Source organism: Metopolophium dirhodum, chromosome 9 (assembly GCF_019925205.1).
Source record: "Metopolophium dirhodum isolate CAU chromosome 9, ASM1992520v1, whole genome shotgun sequence".
Classification (NCBI taxonomy): Eukaryota; Metazoa; Arthropoda; class Insecta; order Hemiptera; family Aphididae; genus Metopolophium; species Metopolophium dirhodum.
In genome coordinates this window covers 25,334,086-25,356,282 of record NC_083568.1, presented here as the reverse complement: position 1 = coordinate 25,356,282, position 22,197 = coordinate 25,334,086, and the positions used below count along the sequence as shown (strand labels likewise).

General features: G+C 30.9%; 1 protein-coding gene across 1 annotated transcript; it reads left to right on the top strand.

Moving 5' to 3' along the window:
• The first annotated feature begins 15 nt into the window (after positions 1 to 15).
• On the top strand, positions 16 to 21,633 carry LOC132952930 (lateral signaling target protein 2 homolog). Its single transcript, XM_061025448.1, has 11 exons — positions 16 to 553; positions 13,396 to 13,542; positions 13,705 to 13,836; positions 14,663 to 14,961; positions 15,646 to 15,820; positions 16,100 to 16,233; positions 16,331 to 17,338; positions 19,015 to 19,161; positions 19,225 to 19,379; positions 19,447 to 19,667; positions 19,740 to 21,633. The coding sequence occupies exons 1-11, from the start codon at positions 518 to 520 to the stop codon at positions 19,893 to 19,895; spliced, it is 2,610 nt and encodes an 869-aa protein (XP_060881431.1). The 5' UTR covers positions 16 to 517; the 3' UTR covers positions 19,896 to 21,633.
• Positions 21,634 to 22,197: the final 564 nt, after the last annotated feature.

Genomic DNA, 22,197 nt, shown 5'->3' with positions numbered 1-22,197 from the left:
CCCCGACCGAAGTCTGACCGCCGCCGACGACCGCGGTCGCCACTCGTCGTGCAATCGTGTGTCGCGCGACTTCAGTAGCGTATCGGCCCGCGCGCCCGTTCACGTCGTGTACGGTGTCTCGAGATTGTGATTGCTGCACACATCGTTTTTCCGCCGTTCGTCGACCGTTTCGTTTTTTTTTTTCGCAAGACACTCGGCAACGTTCGCCCAGGTCAGCGGTAGACGACGACGCTGTGCCCATATTATATTAATATTATCAAATTAAAATAAATCATCGTACGACTCGTTGTTATCACCGCCGAACCGTGGTGGGCAGACCGTGTCTCTGTGTCTGAGCCGAGTTCGCCGTTCGAAAACCTCGCCGGGTCGCTGTTTTCGCGATCGTCGTCCGTTCATGGTCCGTACGCGATACGCGTCCGAAATGTCGTCCGGAAACTGTTCGCCGCGGCCGCCAGCGGTCATTTGACAGAGTCGGGTGAAGAGTTGACCCCGCGTCGTGTCTTCGGCAGCCTGGGAAATGGAGTCCATCCGGAAATGGTTTTACAAGCCAAAGGTGAGTGCTGGTCTTGAAGTTATTATGAATTAAACGTGTATTTTTCTTTGTATAATATATCAGCCACTTAAGTTTCTGCAGCCCGATCGATCCTACTACTGGTCCTGTTAACGCTTACCCAGACTGTACATAACGTTATAATATGGACCGAGTCCCTCCAAACACTAAATTCTGCTATGCCTGGTTTCTAATCGTCTGGAGCGAGTAGAATATCTTTCACGGTTGTAGCCATTCTATTACGTCCACAGAGTCTCTTACTCTCTTGTAATTTAGTTTACCTAGTCCGATTGTAACCTTTCTTATCTTGTGAATTCATTGTGATATTTTGTAATCATTATAAATGTAATGATAGCTTTTATTTTTTAAACATCAAACTGTATTATAGGTACCTTAATGATATTTAAATATTTTGATGCTAAAACAAATAGGAGAGTTCGTCTGTAACTGACTGATCAGTATGATTGTAGTTACTACCTATCGATCCACCTATACAATTTCTCAATGCTTTGGTTACTTCCACCGAGGCTACCTTTTACCTACCCGATTGGCTATTTTGAATGCATACCCCAACTCTCGAGGTATACCTATTCATTCAATTATTTACATAGGTAATTAATTACTTGTTAATATTTAATTACCAAGATACATGCCTACCTTTATAAATTAACTAGTTAAATATTGACTTGGTTTTTTGAAACTAATTTAAAAGTATTTCCCGAGGTATTTCCATTATTTTTAACAGTTTTCCAAAATGTTTATTGCTTACACCTCTAACCACCTATTTTACTTAATAATTATACAAGTTTTTTTAATTTACCTACTCCTTTAAGTTAGATGTACCTACCTAGGTACTCAGTATGACCATCATTGTCACATTTTATAATTGAGCTTAATATGTAATTATGAGATCATATTCTAAGTTAATTTAATATTACTGTACACAGATCATTTTCCATTTTCTTTAAAGCTAGGTATTAATTTGGTTTTATAAGTATGTTAATTTTTTTTTTGTACGAGTTATACCAATAAAAAGGATAAAAAATAACATTTATAGGTAGGTACCTACCCAAAATTGTATTTATGTGGTTAATATCTTAGGTGTCTAATTATTGTAGATATATTATATGACTCATAACTTATTGGTAGTCCATATCTCATATTTCATAATGCATAATATGTTTTTATGTTTTGGTCATTGGTTTTTGTATTAAAAATTTGAAAAAAGGTATGATAGTAGAGGATAGTATGTAGGTACTTCACTTAAAATAATTAATAGCTATATATCTACCGAGTATCTACTAGGTAGATGAAAAAATTTTGGAAAAAACTGAATCTTGCTAAACTTACAAAATTGTCTTAGTTATCACTGGGTCTGGTTCAAGATTAAGATTAGATTCCATTGAAAATCATATATATAAAGTAGGTAATACCCCTAGTAATACAGAATTTGTAATATGATTAAATTAGAATTTATTTAACTTAAGTACCTACCCACCACCTACCTTAATTATACCATAGATATATGTTCTTACATTTATTTTGAACTAAATACCTATTTTCTAGCATTTATGAGGTAAATAAAATAATTTTAATTAATTTATGATCTCTTAGTGATTATTTATTATCAACAAGTATTTTTTTAGAAGGTTTTAGAATCATAAAAGTAGAAAAAACAATCCCAGTTCCAATTTTTACTGCCTATGTCCTTGTGGTGGCCCTGGTATTATTAAATATATTATACCTAGTCTTATAGGTAGTAATTGTATAAGAAAAATTAAAATGTTGTATTCAAAATATAAAACTGTAAATTGAAACGAGTAATGAGTACCTACCTAGTTATTTATTCGCAAATATAAAACAAATAGGTAAGTATTTTTATCCAATTTATTAAAATATAGATTTTAATATGTACCTCGGTATGTGTAAAATTTTTAGGTAAAATAAAATATTTTTTTTATCATAAAACTTAGGTTTAGTACGGGGTTTATTATATATTATAGATGGATTTAGTATACCTATTATAGGTTCTCGCCAATACATTATGTAAAATAGGAAGGTACCTACATTATAATATTATTATTAATAATTTTGTGCTATCTTAAATCATTGATCTGAGATAAAAAAAAATAACAAAAGCGTTTACTCAAGGACAACTCGCGGTCTTTTACATAATTTATTATGCTAGTTTTCATTTGTCAAAATCAATGATAACTTTAGAATCGTGTAAATACGAATCATGGTTTTTAGAAATAAATTGAGTTTAATTATTTATCTAGGTTAATAGTTTCAAATATATTATATTTTCATATTATTATTGTTTATTAATCTTCCAGATTTTTACATCAGGTTTGTGTAAACGTAAAACTAAACTTACAATCGGACTTAAAACAAATTATGTCACCTACCTATCATATAATAAAAAGCCTAGTTGGTTAGCTCGGCTTACCGAAAATGGTCAAGGTTCTATTTTAAAAACTGGTTTCTTTTTTACATTTTTCCTCTAATTTATTTTGTCGCTTATTGCCATTTCATCAAAAATTATTAAGAAATTCGAAAACGTATTTATTTTTTAAATCCGCGAACAATTTTTATTTTAATGTACCTTGAGCATAGTATTGGTCGTTTTGGAATTGCATATTATATAATATTACAAACTATTATTGATTTTAAATTTAAGTATGTACCTATTGGTATATGTAGAAAATTGGTTGAGAGATCGTACACAAAATAATTTTTGATTGATATTATCAATAATTGTAAATTATATCGATAGGTAATATCATTATGTATCGTTTTTACTTTTTATTAATATTATGTAGTAATAATATACGTAATTATTTATTTCTTATTTAATTTTCATTGTAGGTATTTTATGTGCTTCCTGTAATTTGTTCCCTCGGGCGTTAGACCTAGTTTAACTTCCGAAATTTTAAACAAAATACATATTAAGTACCCATGTATATTTGCTAGACTTATAATATTACAATATATCCTAAGGCAATAATTATTATTTGTATTTATACTTCTTTAAATCCATATATATTTACTATACCTAGGTAACCTATTATACAAGGACAACTAACAACAGAAATAATAGCATCCTTGATCAAACCAATGTATGTGAATCAGAAATTCAATTAAAACCGTTAGGTAAAACTTTTTTTCATAAGGAAATTACCTTGTATTTTTGTCTCTTCGTGTCATTTAAGATTAATAGGTGCGACAGCTCTATTTTTAGTTGTAACAAAGCAAAATTATAAAAGAATCAAAAGAATAATTTTACTTTATTTCAATGTTGACATATTTATTAATTAGACCATGACTTAATGGTTCACAGATAAATTACCCAAAACATCGCGACATCTAAAACCAAAAAAAACATTTGCCAACTATCATTAATTAATAATATTGATATCTGAACATGATATATTTTTCGAGAAATTATTGTAAGTAGGTACCTAATACCTACCTAAATGCTTTTTTTTATCTTTTATCCCAAAACGACTACGTTACTTATGTTACTATTTATTATTCTATAAACAATAGTAATTATAACCTGTATTATTTATACCTACTTATATCTTCTTTTTTTTTAATAGAGCTTAAAGCTCGGCAACTATGGCCATTAGTGTTAGTAGGGGGGAGGGAGGGTACGGTTAGTTCGGAACACGTGTATGTGTGGCAAGGATTTGTCACTAAAACCCGGGTGGTCACCCATCCGGGAACTAGTGACACTGGCCGGTGCTTGTTCTCGAAGCACGTTTGTGACTGGAGCCAAACACCGCCCCACTCCAGGTCACACTTATATCTTTATAAGCATATATTATTAACTAAAATATGGATATGGATTTACTTTTTTTAAAACATTTTCTGTAATGAAATTGGTCGATACTCAATTTGAGATTATATTATTTAAGTTTTCTATATCTTAGTGAACAAACTCTTTATATTATGTTATAGATCCATAGTCCATCCATATAGGCATATAGGACATAGGTATATTATACTATATATATACATTATACACACTTACCGTACCAAACTACCAAGGTCATCCCGAAGTTGAATGTAATACCTACAATCCTATACAATATAATATATTATGATGTGTCTATTGATGGACGGAAATTAGTGAAGGTTATTCGGTCAGTTCTACGAGTTTAAGTAAATTTTTGTGTATTAATATTAAAACAGAATTCGTATAGGTATTATCTACATATTATTGCGGTTTCAATAGTAAAATCGCGTTCGGAATAAATATTATGAATTTATGAACCTGAAGTAAATAAATACATTTTAATTAATTGTTGTATAAAATTAAAACGAAGGCTGTTCTACCATAATATATGATGACTATGTTCTCTTGGTCGCTTGTCCCACCGAGTTAATACCAGCTATTATTATTTATATAAAAATGAAATGCTTGTTTACATTGTAGCTTTCATCCCACATATTTTTTAAATATAAAACACGACAAGTAGTTTTTAAGTAGCACTAAAATAAAGAAACAAAGGCTGTTTTGTGGAATGGTGAAAGGTCAATAGGCTTCTCATCAAAAGCTTAGGAAACATAAAATTGTAATGTTTACACGAACTGATAAATAATTTATGAATTTGCACCTATTTTAGATTGTTTTATTAAAAAAAGATTGTTTTTATGTTATGCACTGCAGGATCAAGTCTCAGAAATTTAATATATTACGTCTTGCTTTCACTATACGTTTTACTTGTTACAAAGAGAGTATCGGAGAATATAATATGAAACACGTCATAATATCATAATAATATATACTAAATAGGTAAAATTGGGTGTAAACTTTGAGAAGTTATGAAGGTAACTCAGCTCTTTCTCAAAAAAAATCTTTAAAAATTGTTATTTAATATTATATAATATTTTGGTTAAATATGTTTAGCCAGGTTCAACAAGGCTGAATTCAGGGATAATGTGTATCTTAGTTGTGAATTGGCTATAGACATTATATCATATTTTATAATTCTTATATTATTATTATCGAACTACTAAAAAATGTATTTATGCATATTATCAAGAAATTCAAATTCTTGTAATGATGTTGGTGCATGTGATTGTAATTTAAATTACAAAATGAGAAATGTTAATTGTATAATGTACACATTATCATCTAAAACAATATAGATAATATTTAATTTGTCACGCTTTATTTAAATTTATAAGTGCGATAGGAATTACTCATATATATGATACGTTATGTTATTTGTTTTGATCAATACAACAATTCACAATTCAGTACCTATATTATTATCTTGTTATTATCCTTAAATTGAAATAATTTAATATATTATTATTGTGTTACATAAGCATATTTTGTTGTTTGTTTAATACATTCATTTTGTTTCATTGTTTTTATGTGTGGATTTTCTTAATAATACTGATAAACTATAATATACAGAGTGATGACGTCCTTAAGCATACAGGTAAATTTTTAAAACCACACAAGACACGATTTCCATTGTTTTGGTAAAACAATTAGCGTATTATAGTCTAATATATAAGTAGTGTTAGCTATGTTAAATTTTGATTTTCAATATTTTTTAATTGCTTTAAATATTGTACTACTGTGTTCTACACTAGTTAGTTTTGCAGCTTATTTTTATTTATTTGGTTGTATTGGTACTTTAATAACACCTTGGATAACAGTTTGACTAACTACTCTGTTAAAATAAAGTGTTATTTTATTATGCAGTATTCTTTCTTTAATAGTAGATTGAGCGTAGATAAGTGAAAAATTATATAATGAATTAGTTAATCTAAAAATATTATGGGTACCTTTTCTTCATTTTAATTGCAGATAGACACCAACATTTTAAATTATGCCAAATGTACACGTTTTGTATAGTAACCTATGATTTTATATTATCACAATAGCTAATTAATAAAAAAAACGTATGCCTATAATTTATTTTTATTATTTATATCTACAAGTTAATTAATTTGTGTTTAAAATAGATAGTTGGGTATATAAATTAAAATATTTAAGTAGTGCAAATATTATGGAATTTTCTTTCAAATATTTATTTTTAAATATTTTATTTATGTTTAAAAACATTCATTTTATTAATCAATATTGGTGACTTCTTCAACCATGCTAATCCCGCCTGTTAATTATTCTTAGATAAAAATGTTATATAGTACCTATATAAATAGGTTTATAACATCTTATTAAATTATAATTTAATTTAAAGAAATAACGTTAGTACGTGTATGTATAGTTAGTATATTGTTAGTTATACAGTATTTAATCCAAAATAATTATATTTTTTAGTTTGAACGAAATTTATTGATTTGTGTATTTTTTTGAACCTACTTATCTATGAATGAAATGTTTGAAAATATCCATTAGTCAATACAATAAAATCTCACCTAACCTAATCTTACTATAAAATAAATTCATTTATTAAAAAAATTTTTAAAAATAGTTTTATTAGGTATTTAATGTGCCAATAACTCGTGGGATGAGGATATGATGGGTGTTTCTTATCTTTTACAAAAACCGAGAGAAAGCTATATATTTTTTTTTTTTTTTTTTTTTTGGGTAACCCGCGGCAACATAGGCCATTGGGTGTGGGGAGGGCACTGTAGGTTTTTATATTTGGAAGGTTTGGTAGGTTTTATATTGGGTAGGTTGGTACACGTGTGTGTTGTGTTTGGCAGAATTTCTAATGGGGCACCCGTAGGTTTCTGCCGTGCCCCGGGGTGGGGGGATGGCGGCACTTGTTCTCCGGACACCGTGACTTGCACGGAGAAAAATGCCGCCCAGTGGTCGAGGATCGAACTCGGACCGGCTGTGCCGAATCCGTCGCGTTAGACCACTCGGCCACCTCGTCCCCCCGCTATATATTATGAATTATGACTTATCATATATTATAGAAGTATGCCAGTTATGTTTTATATACAATTCATAAAAGTACAATTATTCTACAATTCTTACACGAAAAAAATAATCTACAAAGAAACTGTTATATATTATATTATTTATATTATAAATTAATAATTAACGTCATAATATGTGTAATGACTAATAATGAATGTCAATTTGTTTTTATTATTTGGTTTAGTAGGTACCAAAGACCCAACTTCCGATTTACGTTATAGCTATAGCACTGCCGCATGTAATATTCAAGTTCATACAGAAGGGTTATTATTATCATAATTATTACAACTATCTTTGTTCCATAGAATTGGTACCTATTGTAATCGCTATGAAATAAAATGCTGTGGTGTACTTGTGTAGTTGAAAACGGATGCAAACCATGAGGGCCGAAACACGATAGCTATTCATGGGGGATACACATATTATAATACAAATAGTAGCTCTAGCCTCTTAGGTAGGTAGTCTGATAGTTGACGTGAAATGGCCAATACCTATCGGAAACCATACATATCATATCGCTATGATACACTGACAAATATGTTTGTTTAAGTATATTGAGGTGTCTCTTTGTTGTAGAACACAAAGCTATATATTATGATTCTACTATTGTTTTAAAACACATGTTCCCATTTACCTATATAATATATAATTTATGTATATGTTCTATTATTACATTAATATTGGAGTAGAAACAATTGTGAAAATACTACATAATAGGACAACACCAAGCTAACCGTAATTATTGTGTCTGCCATAGGTTAGGTATGGTGTTGCTTAATTTTCCAAATATGGAATAATGTGAACATTTTTAATTGTCCGTTCTTTGCAATTTGGTAATTTTGACCTCACAGCCTCTCAAGTCTTCGCGAGTTGAAAAACACTCATCATACTGATATTTTGTATGGTAAATAAATAATAGTAAATCTTTTTAGGAATAATTGTCTATTTAGAAAAGACCTCGGAAAATTCTAGCCAACCAACCAAATACAAAATTGTCTATGTGGGTATTTTCGAGGGTATTTTACTACACTATATAAAAATAAAAACAGTTATCTTAAGTTTTGTTAGTTACATTGCAAACCATTGGAAAATAATAATATTATCATGCATTAGTCATTTTATTATTATAAAAATATACTATACTATAATATACTATACTCCAAAGTAAATGCGCATTTATTTACATGGGTATGGCAGCTACCTATTATACCTACAAACGCGGTTATTCTTATAAAGTATAAAGGCGCGTTTAAGTATAAATACAAGCGTTGTTTCAATATTATAATATTATACTTTATATTCTATAGGTTAAACCTATCTGCTGTATTATACGCTTGCGTTTGTATTATTGCTAAATATTATCATTATATAAGTTTGTTTATTTATTTTTTACTACCATTTTACTAGTTTGATCACACAAGAAACACTACGTGTACTGATTACTGATTAATGATTATAGTATATATTATTATTATGTCGTATTCCAGGCGAAAACTGCGCTTGCGTGATTACTATTCCTTGGATTCCTATTATAGGTAATTGGTGATAATCCTGTAACAGTCGTTCGATATCTGATTATATACCACACAAACACAAAGAACTAAAAAAAACTACATAATTTCAGTTTCTTTTTTCACGACAATCGTCAAAATATAATATTACGTATCGGTATTAGTCGTCTGTATAACGAGCATCAGATTATGCGTTTAAATATTATAATATAAGTAATATAATAAAGGTGATGCATGTTTAGTTATTATATTATGTGTTCAATTATTAACAAATTAAACATAATGTAAATGTAGTTCTGCTACGTTTACTTTAGTGTAAAAATATTCATGTACGTGAATCGTGGTAGGTGTCTTTGATTTATATTATTGGTTTTATTTTTTAGTATCAGAACTTAAGAGTATACTCTTGACTCTTGAGATCAGGATAATAGGTTATTTGAAATTTATAACTTAATTTCTTCGATGCTATTTGTATTCACGGTGAATGTAAGTTTATTTCTACAGCATATTCATTGCTATAATGTTAATTTGTTATAAAATTATGTTTTTATTGCTAAATTGATGGTCTAGGAGTAAAATATTATTGTGATCAGTATTTTTTTTATAGTGTAATTCACTAAGTGCTTAATATTATTGGATTAGGAGTAGGTACACAATACGCATAATAATATAATATGTACAGAGTGGGGGCCTAATGTTTTCCATATTAATGAATATAAACGGCGGCCCATTCTGTATGTATAACGAATTTGGTTCATACGTCATGCAAATATTTATAATTTAATTAAAACGTGAATTAATAATATTATCCTCACGCCGGTCGCTATAATGTAGTATTATTAAACTAGCGATGGTCTTGGAGCACAATTTCAGAAAAATTAGACAGAAAAAAATAACCCTAACCAGCAGTTTTTTTTTTATTTGATCATGAAAGCCGTACGATTTTATAATTTTTCAAATGTATATTAATAACATCAAATCTGATTTTAATATAACACGATGCAGTAACTTATAAAATCGAATTAAAGTATTGGAATGGCCAAGGTGGTGTAGGTCTATATAGGTATGTTTAGTAAACAACTAAACAAGTTGAATACATTGTATAATATTTACCTAACACATTATCCGTCAAGGACTATATTTTTTTTATGTATAAAAGTTTTTGTAAAACGTTTGTATTTTATTAGGGTTTAATAGTAAAAACACAAATACAGACGGACAGTTAAATGATTTTAGTGGGATTAAACTGTTAAAGTATTCGAATTTTTTCCAAATACAAAAATTAGTCACTCAATCCATATGGAAATGCTTAAATGTTTGGAAATATTCTCGACTGCCAACTAATATGCTTTTATTATTATACTTTGTAATCTATTGTTGAAAATTTTTTAATCAAGTGTTGAAGTATTTATTATATAACATTTTGATGTAACTTAACATAATCGATTTATTATCCAATAAATTGTTATTCACAGACGCTGTTATTGTTTTTATGGTAAAAATATTTATTTTTCAAGAGTTTATTGAAAAAAAAAACCCGTTAGTATACTAATATGTTTGTTTATTGTGTTTATAATATTATATACAACATGACGTGTTGGTACTGGGTTTCGTTGTCTATGATCATTAAAATAATGTATAATATGTAATAATTGGGTTCACGTGGTTATTGATTGCAGATAAATCAATTAAAAAGACACATTAAGTTGTGTATACAATGAAATAATTTTAATTATTATCGATTATCATGCAAACACATCATCAAGGTACCTATATTATAAAATTATAATTAGTTTATTTCTGGGTGATAAAACCGATATGACGTTTATTACGGTCAGCGGATAAATCCATTTACAGCATACACTTTATTGATTTCACAAAAACGTTCAAATGAAAATTTCACTTTGCAACAACCTAACCTAACGACATAATAATCAACACTTGTATAGTGATAATATAAATTGTATTCCGGTTAGATACGCCGCGCTTGTTGGCCGCAGCCTTCTTCGATTTTCCGGAAAATTTCAGATTACATACATATATAATACAGTAATTGGTATAGGAATCAAGAAAGTGTGTACCGCGACGTGATAACGTGCCTATAACCTATAGGTATAGTGCAGTTTTGTTTAGCCTTAGCCTACATTCGCGGTTGGTGATATTGTAATTAGGTACACTATATAGTATATAATAATATGATGTAGGCACGTGGCGTGTTGTACATATGGGTATTATCATAGTAGTGTTATCTTGCTATAATAATTCTTGTCACTTGGATTTACCATGAAAACAAACAAAAAAAACTTGTAAATCGATACTTATATAGTACAGTAATATACACACACAGCTAGTGTTACGTTTAGCTGCCAACACTAACTTTCCAAATTAGTTTTTGTACCTATTTTTAATAATTTTTATCATAATATTTTTGTTTTTATTTTCTTAATATTATGTAACTTTTTTTTAAAATCATAATATTTGGATGTAAAATACTTTTCCAAAATTTAGATTTAGAAATAGTGATTGAACATATAGGCATATAGTTTATTTTTAACAATAACTATTTAAAGTAAAGTGTAATAAAGGACCTATTATACCCCTTGCCATTTTAATCCATTAATTTAAACTTTAAATGCTCTGTTTTATAAAAACCATTGTTAGTTAAATGTTGGATATTTATATTATTACCTGTATCAAAATGACAAAATAATAGGAAACTATTCTGCTTCTGATTATGATAATAAAAATACTACATAAATTGTAAAAATGTAGTGTTATATCATAGGTAGGTAAACAATTTTTATCTTAAAAAATATAAAAAATGACCGAAAATTAGCGTAGCTGTTTATTAGATATTGTATCTACATTATTCTGTTGGAATTAATTTTTGCCGGTGATATAATTCTATGATATTATAGGCGTCGTGTGCGGAAACGACAACGACCACGTGGGATATTATTTATGTTCTTTAATATCTATATGTTTTATATTAGAGAGTGTCAGCAGAGACGCATATACGCGTTAAGTATATAGTATATAAATATATATAGTGGCCATGAATATAATAACAGGTGCTAAGTGAAAGTATTGCGTTACTGTATATATGTATATATATATATTATATATTTATATATACATATAATATAATCTTGTAATATGTATACGACGAGCGTTTCGGCGCGGAACCTCTGCCACTGTAATAGTGCAAACAAATTGGTCAGATTTTTTCTTCCACCTTTTTATATTACCCCGTCGGTGTACTAGTACTTTCTTCGTGGTTTTTAACGAGGCACGTACTTGTATTAACATTTCGGTGAAAACGTCGAGACGTTATATAAAAGGTATATTATATTATACACCTACCGCCCGCCTACAAAGCAGCAATCGTTTTATCATCGCGCCCGTCGTTCGTCGTACAGATTTTTGCTCGGTAATGGTCCGTATTATTGAAATCATTTTTTAACATCACGCATACCCCATGGTAATACACCATACCTTTAATTCAGCTATAACTAAAATATATTATTTGTTTAGAAATCCATTGACGACGTGCCTACGCTCAGTTGGAGGTATTTCGTGTATAATAAATTATACTGTTTACGTATAAAATATATAAACTTTTTTCGATCTTAGAGAAAGCATTGTGCGTATTATAATATGATTGGTACTTTATTTTATGTTAATCCATATTATTGAACATTAATAATTATGATAATATAATTCCTTGTTTAAATGGAAAACTGGCCTACATAAGTAGATTACACATTTTACTACTCGCTCGGTATATTTTTTGTTTCAAATGTTTTAAAGGGGAAAAAACAAATCGTCACATTTTATTATTCCAGGCTCTTGCATCTTATTATTTTTTGATATATTATGTATATTTATATTTTAATGTTTCATATCGACCCTATTATCACACTGTTGCCAAGTGAATTTAATACAAGTGCATGTTTGATAAAATAATAAGAACAATAATAACAATAACACGATGACAAAGCAACAAAATACATTTAAATGAGACGGATACGTCGCCTATCATTTATTATAGCAATAGTGTCATGTTGTTGGCCGAGACGAAAAATAATAGATAATTCGTTTTCTTTGTTACGCGGTTAAATTCAAAAGTGGGGTATTAAAATTATGTTTAACTCGTCGACCACTGTAATAATAATGGTACGTTTTTAAATTAATAATTAAATTACGTGGAGAAAATATTACGTAAACTCGTCGCGCACCACGTTATTATTGCGCAATGTCGTTGTCGTTTTAAGATTAGCCTGTACGTTCTTTTCGTTCCTACAACTGCGACTCACCTATTTTATTTTTAAATCTATAAAAATATTAACACCCCGTACAATTTTAATTGTGTGCACGAATGAAATTTGTTTTTTATATTTAATCTTACATTTTGATTTCAGAAGGGAGACCGTTCGCTGTTGGCGCAGTTCTTTTACGCCGACGACGAATTGAATGCCGTCGCGGCGGAACTGGACAGTTTCGACGGCAAAAAAGACCCTCAGCGGTGCACCGCCCTCGTGAACCATTTGCGACAATGTCAGGACAAAGTGAGTAAAACTCTCCATCCCACTGCCAACACACTAACTAATACATTTTCCACTTACAGAGCAATATTTTTCAGCACAAGGGAAAAGCGTCAATACGCCGGCCCTATTTTATAATTACATACATCTACATCGTGTTTAATAAACGATATTTTTCGTTTTTAGGTCTTGACGATTTGTATTAAAATCATGGACGAGCTGATACCTGGCGAACGGGCCAGCCGTGATTTTCGTGTAAAATTTCCAGACGACGTAATTCAGGATAATTTGGCGGGGCAGCTGTGGTTTGGCGCTGAGGTAATTATGATATTACATGTTACTATTACGATACCCCCTTCGTATTATTATGACTTATGAGCGGCGTTCAATGTATATTTTGGACAAAAAAAAACCGTCTCCCACAACGCAATCGCATTTCGCAAAATATATAGTTTATTATTGTTGTCCGGTCTGAAAAAAATGTTTATTATATTTCAGTGTCGTGCGCGACCTTAAACTGCGCACATAAATCGTTTGTCGGTATTCACAGGTATACATAGGTGCCAATATAATAATTAGGTATTTAGGTATAACATGTATCTATGTAATAACCGCTATATGAATTTTTTTCCATACATATAAAAATAGACAATAGTAATGTAATACATGAATCACCCATGGGTGATTGTACGCATTAACATATTATAACTGCGTATGTGATATAATAGGAATATCGACAAAACGGGATTTCGAAATTATTTAATTTTCGTGTTATGAATTATTAAAATATCGTAGGTAATAACCTTAGAAACTATAAGTCGATAAAAACCTTACCTAAATTAGCGAGATAAAATAGTTTAAAAATGTTTTAAAAAATTGATATAATTAACTTATTTTAAATGCCAGTTTTATTGTGCAGTTTATGGTGCAATATACATTCTTTATATTAATGGTCATGTACAAAAAAAAAAAAAACAATTAATTGTATACGTTAAAAACTTTACATTATAATTTATACATAAAAAAAAAATTACATAACTATTTTAAAGATTATGATAATAAATAAGAATGACACGAACAAAATATCTATTAGCGATATCTACGCGTACTTTATTATTAATTACGTATTTTCGTGTACCTATAGTGTCTATCGGCTGGGTCGAGCATAATGAACCGGGAAGCCGAGAGCGGAGCTATGAGGCCTTTGGCCCGGGCGCTGACCAAGTCGTTGGAAAGAGTCCGAGGCCTCCTGAGGGACGCAAGCCTTTGCGGCGACCAAACTCCGCCCTGCCTGCGTAACCTAATATCGTCGTTGTGTACGTTCGATCATCTGTTGGCTGAGTTTGAGTTGCGTTACGTGTCCGCAATGGTGCCAGTCAAGACCGCACACGAATACGAACTCCAGCAACTCGTAGTTGTCTTGTTTTCCGAGACCTTACAAAGGTGAGTGCGTTGGGCGATAGAACAAAAAATAAAACCATACTGCAGTAAAAAATGGTGTGCAAAAAAATAAATAAAAATAATAATATAAGTACGATTTTTATTTAGTATACATGTTACCATAGGCGTGTCCAGACCTCATCCGCAGGTCGTGCACAACAGTGGTATATCCAGGGGAGGGGTTACTGCACCCCCCACACCATGAAAAAAAAAATTTAATTAGATTAAGGTTTGGGAATTCGAATATAACCCCCAAATTTTGAAATAAGCTTTATCATCTGATAATAGTTAAATCAGTTTTACTTTTTTTATTAGGAATAAAAAACAATATTCCTTTTATCAGATAAATAAATAACTAGGTAGGTTATATGAAATTGTATTTAGTAATTTAAAAATATAATTTTAATACTTATAATACTTTTTATAAATGTTTAATTTTACGTGATGAAAATCAAAAAACTTAATATGAAATCAGAAACTTAGAAAAAAAGTTTATATTATGCACCGCAATTTATAATGTACCTACCTAAGTTGGATCATATTTCGCAGGACATGCCTGTGCATGACATGCATGACCCGTAGACACGCCTATACATGTTACAATGGTACATTAGTACTTCCAACTATATTGTATATCGAAATAATACTTTTATGTTTTAATTTTTATTATAATATTGGTGTGTTTAGAGCGCTCGTCAAAGGTCTCCTGACCCAAGAAATGGTTGACGACTATGATCCTGCCCTCATGTTCACTATTCCTCGTTTGGCCATAGTGTCTGGTCTGTTATTTTACCCCTACATGTCACCTCTGTCCCTCGACCAAAACGCCACCGACATGTCCGATATGTTCCGTCCATTTCGTGTGAGTGTTTAGTGCTTATTCCGTATGTATTCTGTATTTCTGTATACTCGTATATCGCGAGCGTTCGATAAAATATGGCAATTACACCCACAAAATGCCAGTTTTTACCGTTCGACATATTTTAACTTAAATACCTTTAACTGCGCAAAACGTAGAAAAAGTTACTCGCAGTGTCTTTTATAATAGAACGCTACGATATACATGTACATAAGAGACAATACCTAATTGGGCTAATCGATGTATGTAATATTTAAATTAATGCGTATACTTGTTATGTAGTCGTTATTAATGAAAATCAGAGAGCTCCTACTCACCCTGTCCGACAAGGAGCTGTCAACGCTGGAGAGGATGCTGTGTTCGTCCGATGAGGTTAAGTTCGACGAGAATTTGTCAGTGAAGAACCAACAGTCATCGTGAGTATATTATTATGTTGTAACAGCTGTTGCATAAAATATTGTATGCTCATAAAATGGTATGGAATAATATTTTGTGTATCCTTTTTCGTTTCAGGTGTCAAGAAACCAGTGACGAGGATTCTGAGTGCCTTTCATCCAGCACTGCAGAATTGGTAATGGACAACAGCGTTACTACTACCACTGCCACCCCTGTAACAACCATAGAACACTGTGGTACGAAAGGATTTCCGCCGACGCCACCGTCATCACCGCAAGACCTAATCAACAACAACAGCAACAGCAACCAATGCAACCCGTCGACTAAACGTGGGTCGTTCGGATCGACAATCATATCAACGAAAAATGACAGCGATCAACAGCCTAACAACGAATTGAAAAGTCCAGCGGTCAACCGGCAGCAACTGCAACAATATGATTGTGGTGGTCTAGAGTCGTCATCTGGTTCGATGCCAGATGCAGATCTCACTGAGTCGCTGGCCACAGCTACGGAAGCTCTGACAGAAATCTTGGTGAAGTCGACAAACTTAGAACGTGAGATCATCAGGAACAACAGTAGTGGCGCAGCTGTGGTTGTAGTGGTGGTCCAAGACGATAACGGAAACGAAAACGTGCTGTCGCCGCAGCTTCATCCTACAAAACAGCACCATGCACCCCCAAACGTGTCGAGTAGTTCAACTCAAACAGAATTGCCATCGAGTTCGTATCGGGTGTGTTGTTGCAACAATTGGAACCGATGGAAGTCGGCTACAGTAGATAATAAGAGAGACAGGTCGTCCTCTGTTCGATGTCTATCGCCGTCTAGTGGTGGAGGTGGTAGTGGTCGTCGTTGTTGTCATCACCATCACAGGAGGAAAAAGACAAATGCCATCGCCGCCTCTTCCAACCAGAGTGGTAGCGGCAGCAGCAGCAGTAGTAGTAGTGAGATAAAATCCCGGGAAAAGGTCCCTGTTGTGACTGCTGTTTCGACCAAGTACTCAAAGAGCTGGCGGGAATTGCGCAAGGCAACCAGCACTGATGGCAAACGGTCGGCTGAAGTGGTGATTTGCCGCCTCCAAACCACAAGATGTTGCAATACCGCCAGATGTGGCAGCGTTAAACCCATGTAAGTTTACCAAGTATAAGTACTTTGATTAACAGAAAAAACTGACAAGTGTATTTGACAAAAGTAATTCCATAGTTAGCTAATTACATTCATTAACTATTTCTGTTACATCCTGTATATACTTTATGTGCTAAGATCATACAAAATGTTGTGACATTATGTGAGTTATATTTATGATTATCACCTGGAGTAATTCATTTAACTGTGATCACCCCAATTGTATTGTTAAACCATGCGGTTTTTCAAATACTTGGATTTTTTAATCCAAGTTAATGCAATTAACGACTGCTCTGTGGTGATACAAATTTTTGAACATTTGTATATTATAACTGAAATTATTCTTGATTGAAATTCAAATATTATTAGTTTCTGAGTTACAGTCATCATTCGGATAATTCAAAAAACTCTATAAATTGAACTTAATGCTGAGAAAATCTCTATAATTAAAGGAAATACATGATCAATAATATGAAATGTCTGTCGGTGGTTTTTTGACTTAAATTGTATTATTTTACCTAAATAAACCTCAGCAATAGGTAAAGAGTTGTTAAAATCGAATAAAACGTAGGCCTGTAAATGGTTCCAATAGGCCGTAAAGTACAAGTGTTTTTTGCTCGCAGATAAAAAAAAAAGTGACTGGGGCAGTTGAAGCTTGTGAAAAACAAAGATGTTGCCCACGATTTTGTATCCCAGCTCCTACTCATTCAATTATACTCAAACAAAAAGACCATCTTACTACATTGACTTATTTACTTTAATAATATATATTAATAAATGTAAAAATAAAAGTTTAATAAATAATGAATAGAATGTACATAGGTATGAAAAAATATTTTCAATTACTTAACACTCGGTAAATCGAAAACCTCTATAAATCGATTTCAGTCCCCTGAATTTTCGTGGGACGACTATTACATTTTATAATAGTCTGTTGAATATTTTAATTGAATGTAAATAAGTATAAGAACTTATATAAAATAACATATTATCTACTTAACACATACAACCTGAAGTAGATCTAATATTTAGTCAGTGAAGTTGTCTCTATTTTGATCAAGATTTAAAAGTACTGTTAGCCTTAGTATTTTATAATTTGTTAATACTAAATAAGTACTTGACTAATTGCTACTGATTATTATAGGTTTCATGTTAAATCATTTATAATAAATACTTATTTATAATATCTTCAAATATTGAATTCTTATTCTTAAGAAGATTTATACTTGCATGTATTACTTTGTCTTACTAACACATAACATAGCACATTTATGTTCAGAAAAATCTATTTTACTCTGTTATTTTTATTTAATTTGATTAACTCTTATATTAAAAATGACAGTGTAAAATTAATTCTTCAGTTAGGTTTTCATCTAATACTTTAAACAGAGACAACACTTTCTAATACGGCATTCGAAAAACACAAATAGTCTGTATCATTAATTTCTATAATTTACAGGACAGTTCATAAATGCCATTAAATAATCTAAGTGTTTTAAAATATTTAAAACTGTTTCAACTGTGTTTTTAATTCAACAATGTTTTTATTTTGTACATAACACATATTATTTATATTATACAATTTCAGACTATAGAATTTTACTAATAAATATAGATGTTAAATGAAACTCGCCTCAAAGATATAGTTGTGATAATAATTGTGTCATTTCATTCTTTAGGATCAAGAAACATGAAATGTGTTCAAGCTGTTCTAGTTGTACGACTTCATCGGCAGATGAGAGCGACGAGAGTGTGACTGACAGCACATCAACAGACAGTTCCTGTAATTATTCGTTACGTCGACAAAAAGCTCGTGCTAAGTTCAGGTGAGAAATAACTGTATGTTTAATTATTGCATATAATAATTATTATGGTTCTTGTTTTTTTAGATCTGATGAAGACTTATTACATCGGCTGTTTGTATGCATATCCGGAGTAGCTGACCAACTGCAGACAAACTTTGCTGGAGACTTACGTAATATACTTAAAGCAGTGTTTCTCATGTCTAATTCCAATTGCGGCAACGATAGTCAACAGAACTTGGGTTTGTTTAAAAATGTGCCATTGAAGTATTTGTACTTATTTTTTTTATGATTCATTGGAAATTTTAGAAGTAATTCCTGTGATAAACAACCCACCTCCAGTGATCGACATTGAAAATGGGGAAGAGGCGCTTGTTTGGAGAGGTGAAACCATGATGAATGATATGTTATCCACGTCAACAGAGACGCCACCACCGTGGATACCTGACAATGAGGCTCCTGTATGTATGTCATGCAAAGCCATGTTCACTGTAGTTCGAAGACGTCATCATTGTCGAAATTGTGGAAAAGTACTTACATTACTTTTTCTTAATACTAACCTTAAAAACTTGTCCTATTTCTTAATTGATTTTTCATTGCAGGTATTCTGTTCTCGGTGCAGTTCAAACTCTGTCCCTTTACCCAGATTTGGGCATTTGAAGCCAGTGCGTGTGTGCAATCGTTGTTTTATCTATCAGGTTACACCGTTCACATTGGAGCATTCAATTGGACCAGTTCCGATTGTCTTGCAGTCTTAATTAATTATAGTCCATCAAGTTTGTGTGGTTCTCCTCTCCCCTTACCCAAAACCCCCTTCTCCCAAACATTCCAAAGAAATAAAGAAACATCTTTATTTTTTATGTTACCATTTTATCCTAATTGACTGTTTGTTTCTTCACTTTTATTCTTTAGCTTTATATACTTTTTTCCCCTCGATAAATATTCTGTTCCTAACAGTGATTAATATTAATTAGTTGTATGCAAATAAATCGATGTCTTGAACAACATTTCGTTGTTGATTCTACAATTTAACATTAATGAATGCATTTGTTACTGTATTTTATTTTATAAATTTAATTTAATGATAATATTATTTTAGGTAAGAATCATAACATTGATACTGATTACTATTATTAGTGTGTATTATAATGTGTTGTCAGTTAAAACAATTCTATTATAAATACATATATATATATTTTTTTTTATACTAAGCTTTGATATGCTCAATAATGTTTTTTGCCCACATTTAGTCCTGTTGTCTTGAACTTTATCACTTTAAACCTTTAAAAATCATAAAGTTATTATAATCTAATTATTATTATAATATTATCATATTAATTGATAGAAATACAGTTTTTATTATTATCATTATCTTTAATTAGGTTATAGAAAACAAACTTGAGTTTCCTCTGTCAATCATTATTTAAATTTTATGTTTTAATCATACCAACAAACTTTGTTCACTCGATCTATCAATATTGGATTAATGATCAAAAATGGCTGTGGATTTTATTCTTAATGATCATTGTTCTATAATATCAATACACTATTGTAAGTTGTAACGTGCATTAAGCATTTTTTAGTTTGTTTTTTTGATAATTATTAAACTTGAGTACATTGGTAAAAAGAAAAACTGATTGAGAATAATAAGAATAGATAAATTTCATTATATTATACTGTTCAAGATTCCGTACAAAATCTACGTCCAACAATATAATATGCATCATATATGCATGATGTAACTTGTATATTTAAAAAAAAAACATTTATCATGATTCATTAAAAACATTATTTTATTGTTAAACTAAACCTCTGTGATAGTTATTACCTAAAAATATGATTATTCATTTTATGTTCATAATTATTTATTAATTTAAATATTTATTATTACGCTTACAAATTATTATATCATACAATGGTAGTGTGCTGCGATTGTTGTACTGCTACAATACATATAATCGAAAAATGTGAAAATAATTAATTATGTCAACAAAGTTATATTCGTCCATAAACATTGTTCGCCAATTTATGTACAATACTAATCAGCTTACAATTATATTTTAAAATAATAATTATTTAAAGGTATTATTCTAATTAGAAACTTTGTTGTAGCCAAATTTTGATAAAAAGTTGTCGATTGTTGTGTTCTAATGTTTGTGCTAATGACAAATTGTTAATATAATAGAAATTGATTTTCCGTACGGTTAATAAGTAGTATGTAACGTTTGAGTATGTCTGGCACTGAGCATTTAAGTATAATATGTTAAGCACATTTTATTTAAATATTTTGTACGTGCAATACATTTTTATTTCATTATTTTTAAGATAAGTGTTTGAAATAAGTGTTTAGTGTTACATCGCCTGGTTGAAATCAGTGTTCTTGTATAGTTTTTATGTGAATATGTCAAAAAAATTGTGTGTTGTAAGTCGATAAAAAAGTTTTTTGTATTTTTTTTCTTATTACAATAATTAAAATTATTGTCAGTCATTTTTTAATTTATCGAACTGTTTGATAGTATCTTATCTTTGATCCTTAATTCTATTTTTATAATTGTAATCCTTTATAATCAGTAAGTAGCAGTGGCTTAAATATGGGAGGCCCCTGGGCCAAGGTCCATACTGAAATTACAGGTTCAATTAACACATTGTATGCATATCGTGTTATGTATATACTAATATACTATACTAGATTTCTCGGCAATGCTTTGCTATTTCTAGATTATATTATTATTATTATTATTTTTATTATATTGTTAATTTTTTTTACCGCACCGCCACAAACTTATAGCGTGCAACGGGTGAACAATTAAAATAGGAATACTAATTTTAATAAATAATATCTAATATCCAAGTGTTGGCGTATGTGGTCTAACTGATTTGTGCGGAGACCAATCGGAGCCGACCGACCGCGCGTATGAGCGGCGAGCAAGCGGATGTAAAGACGATGATATTCTCTACATCGTGGCTGCGAGTATACCTACCTATTGCTACCCATTTATGCACGCCCCTGCTCTCCCTCCCTGGCCGCGTTGCCCGTTGCGCAGCGTTGGACCCTATAAA

Coding starts and splice junctions, on each gene's coding strand:
- LOC132952930 (XM_061025448.1), top strand. CDS start 518: ATGGAGTCCATCCGGAAATGGTTTTACAAGCCAAAG. Junction 14,962..15,645: donor TTTTCCGAGACCTTACAAAG/GTGAGTGCGTTG, acceptor TGGTGTGTTTAG/AGCGCTCGTCAAAGGTCTCC. Junction 19,668..19,739: donor ATTGTCGAAATTGTGGAAAA/GTACTTACATTA, acceptor TTTTCATTGCAG/GTATTCTGTTCTCGGTGCAG.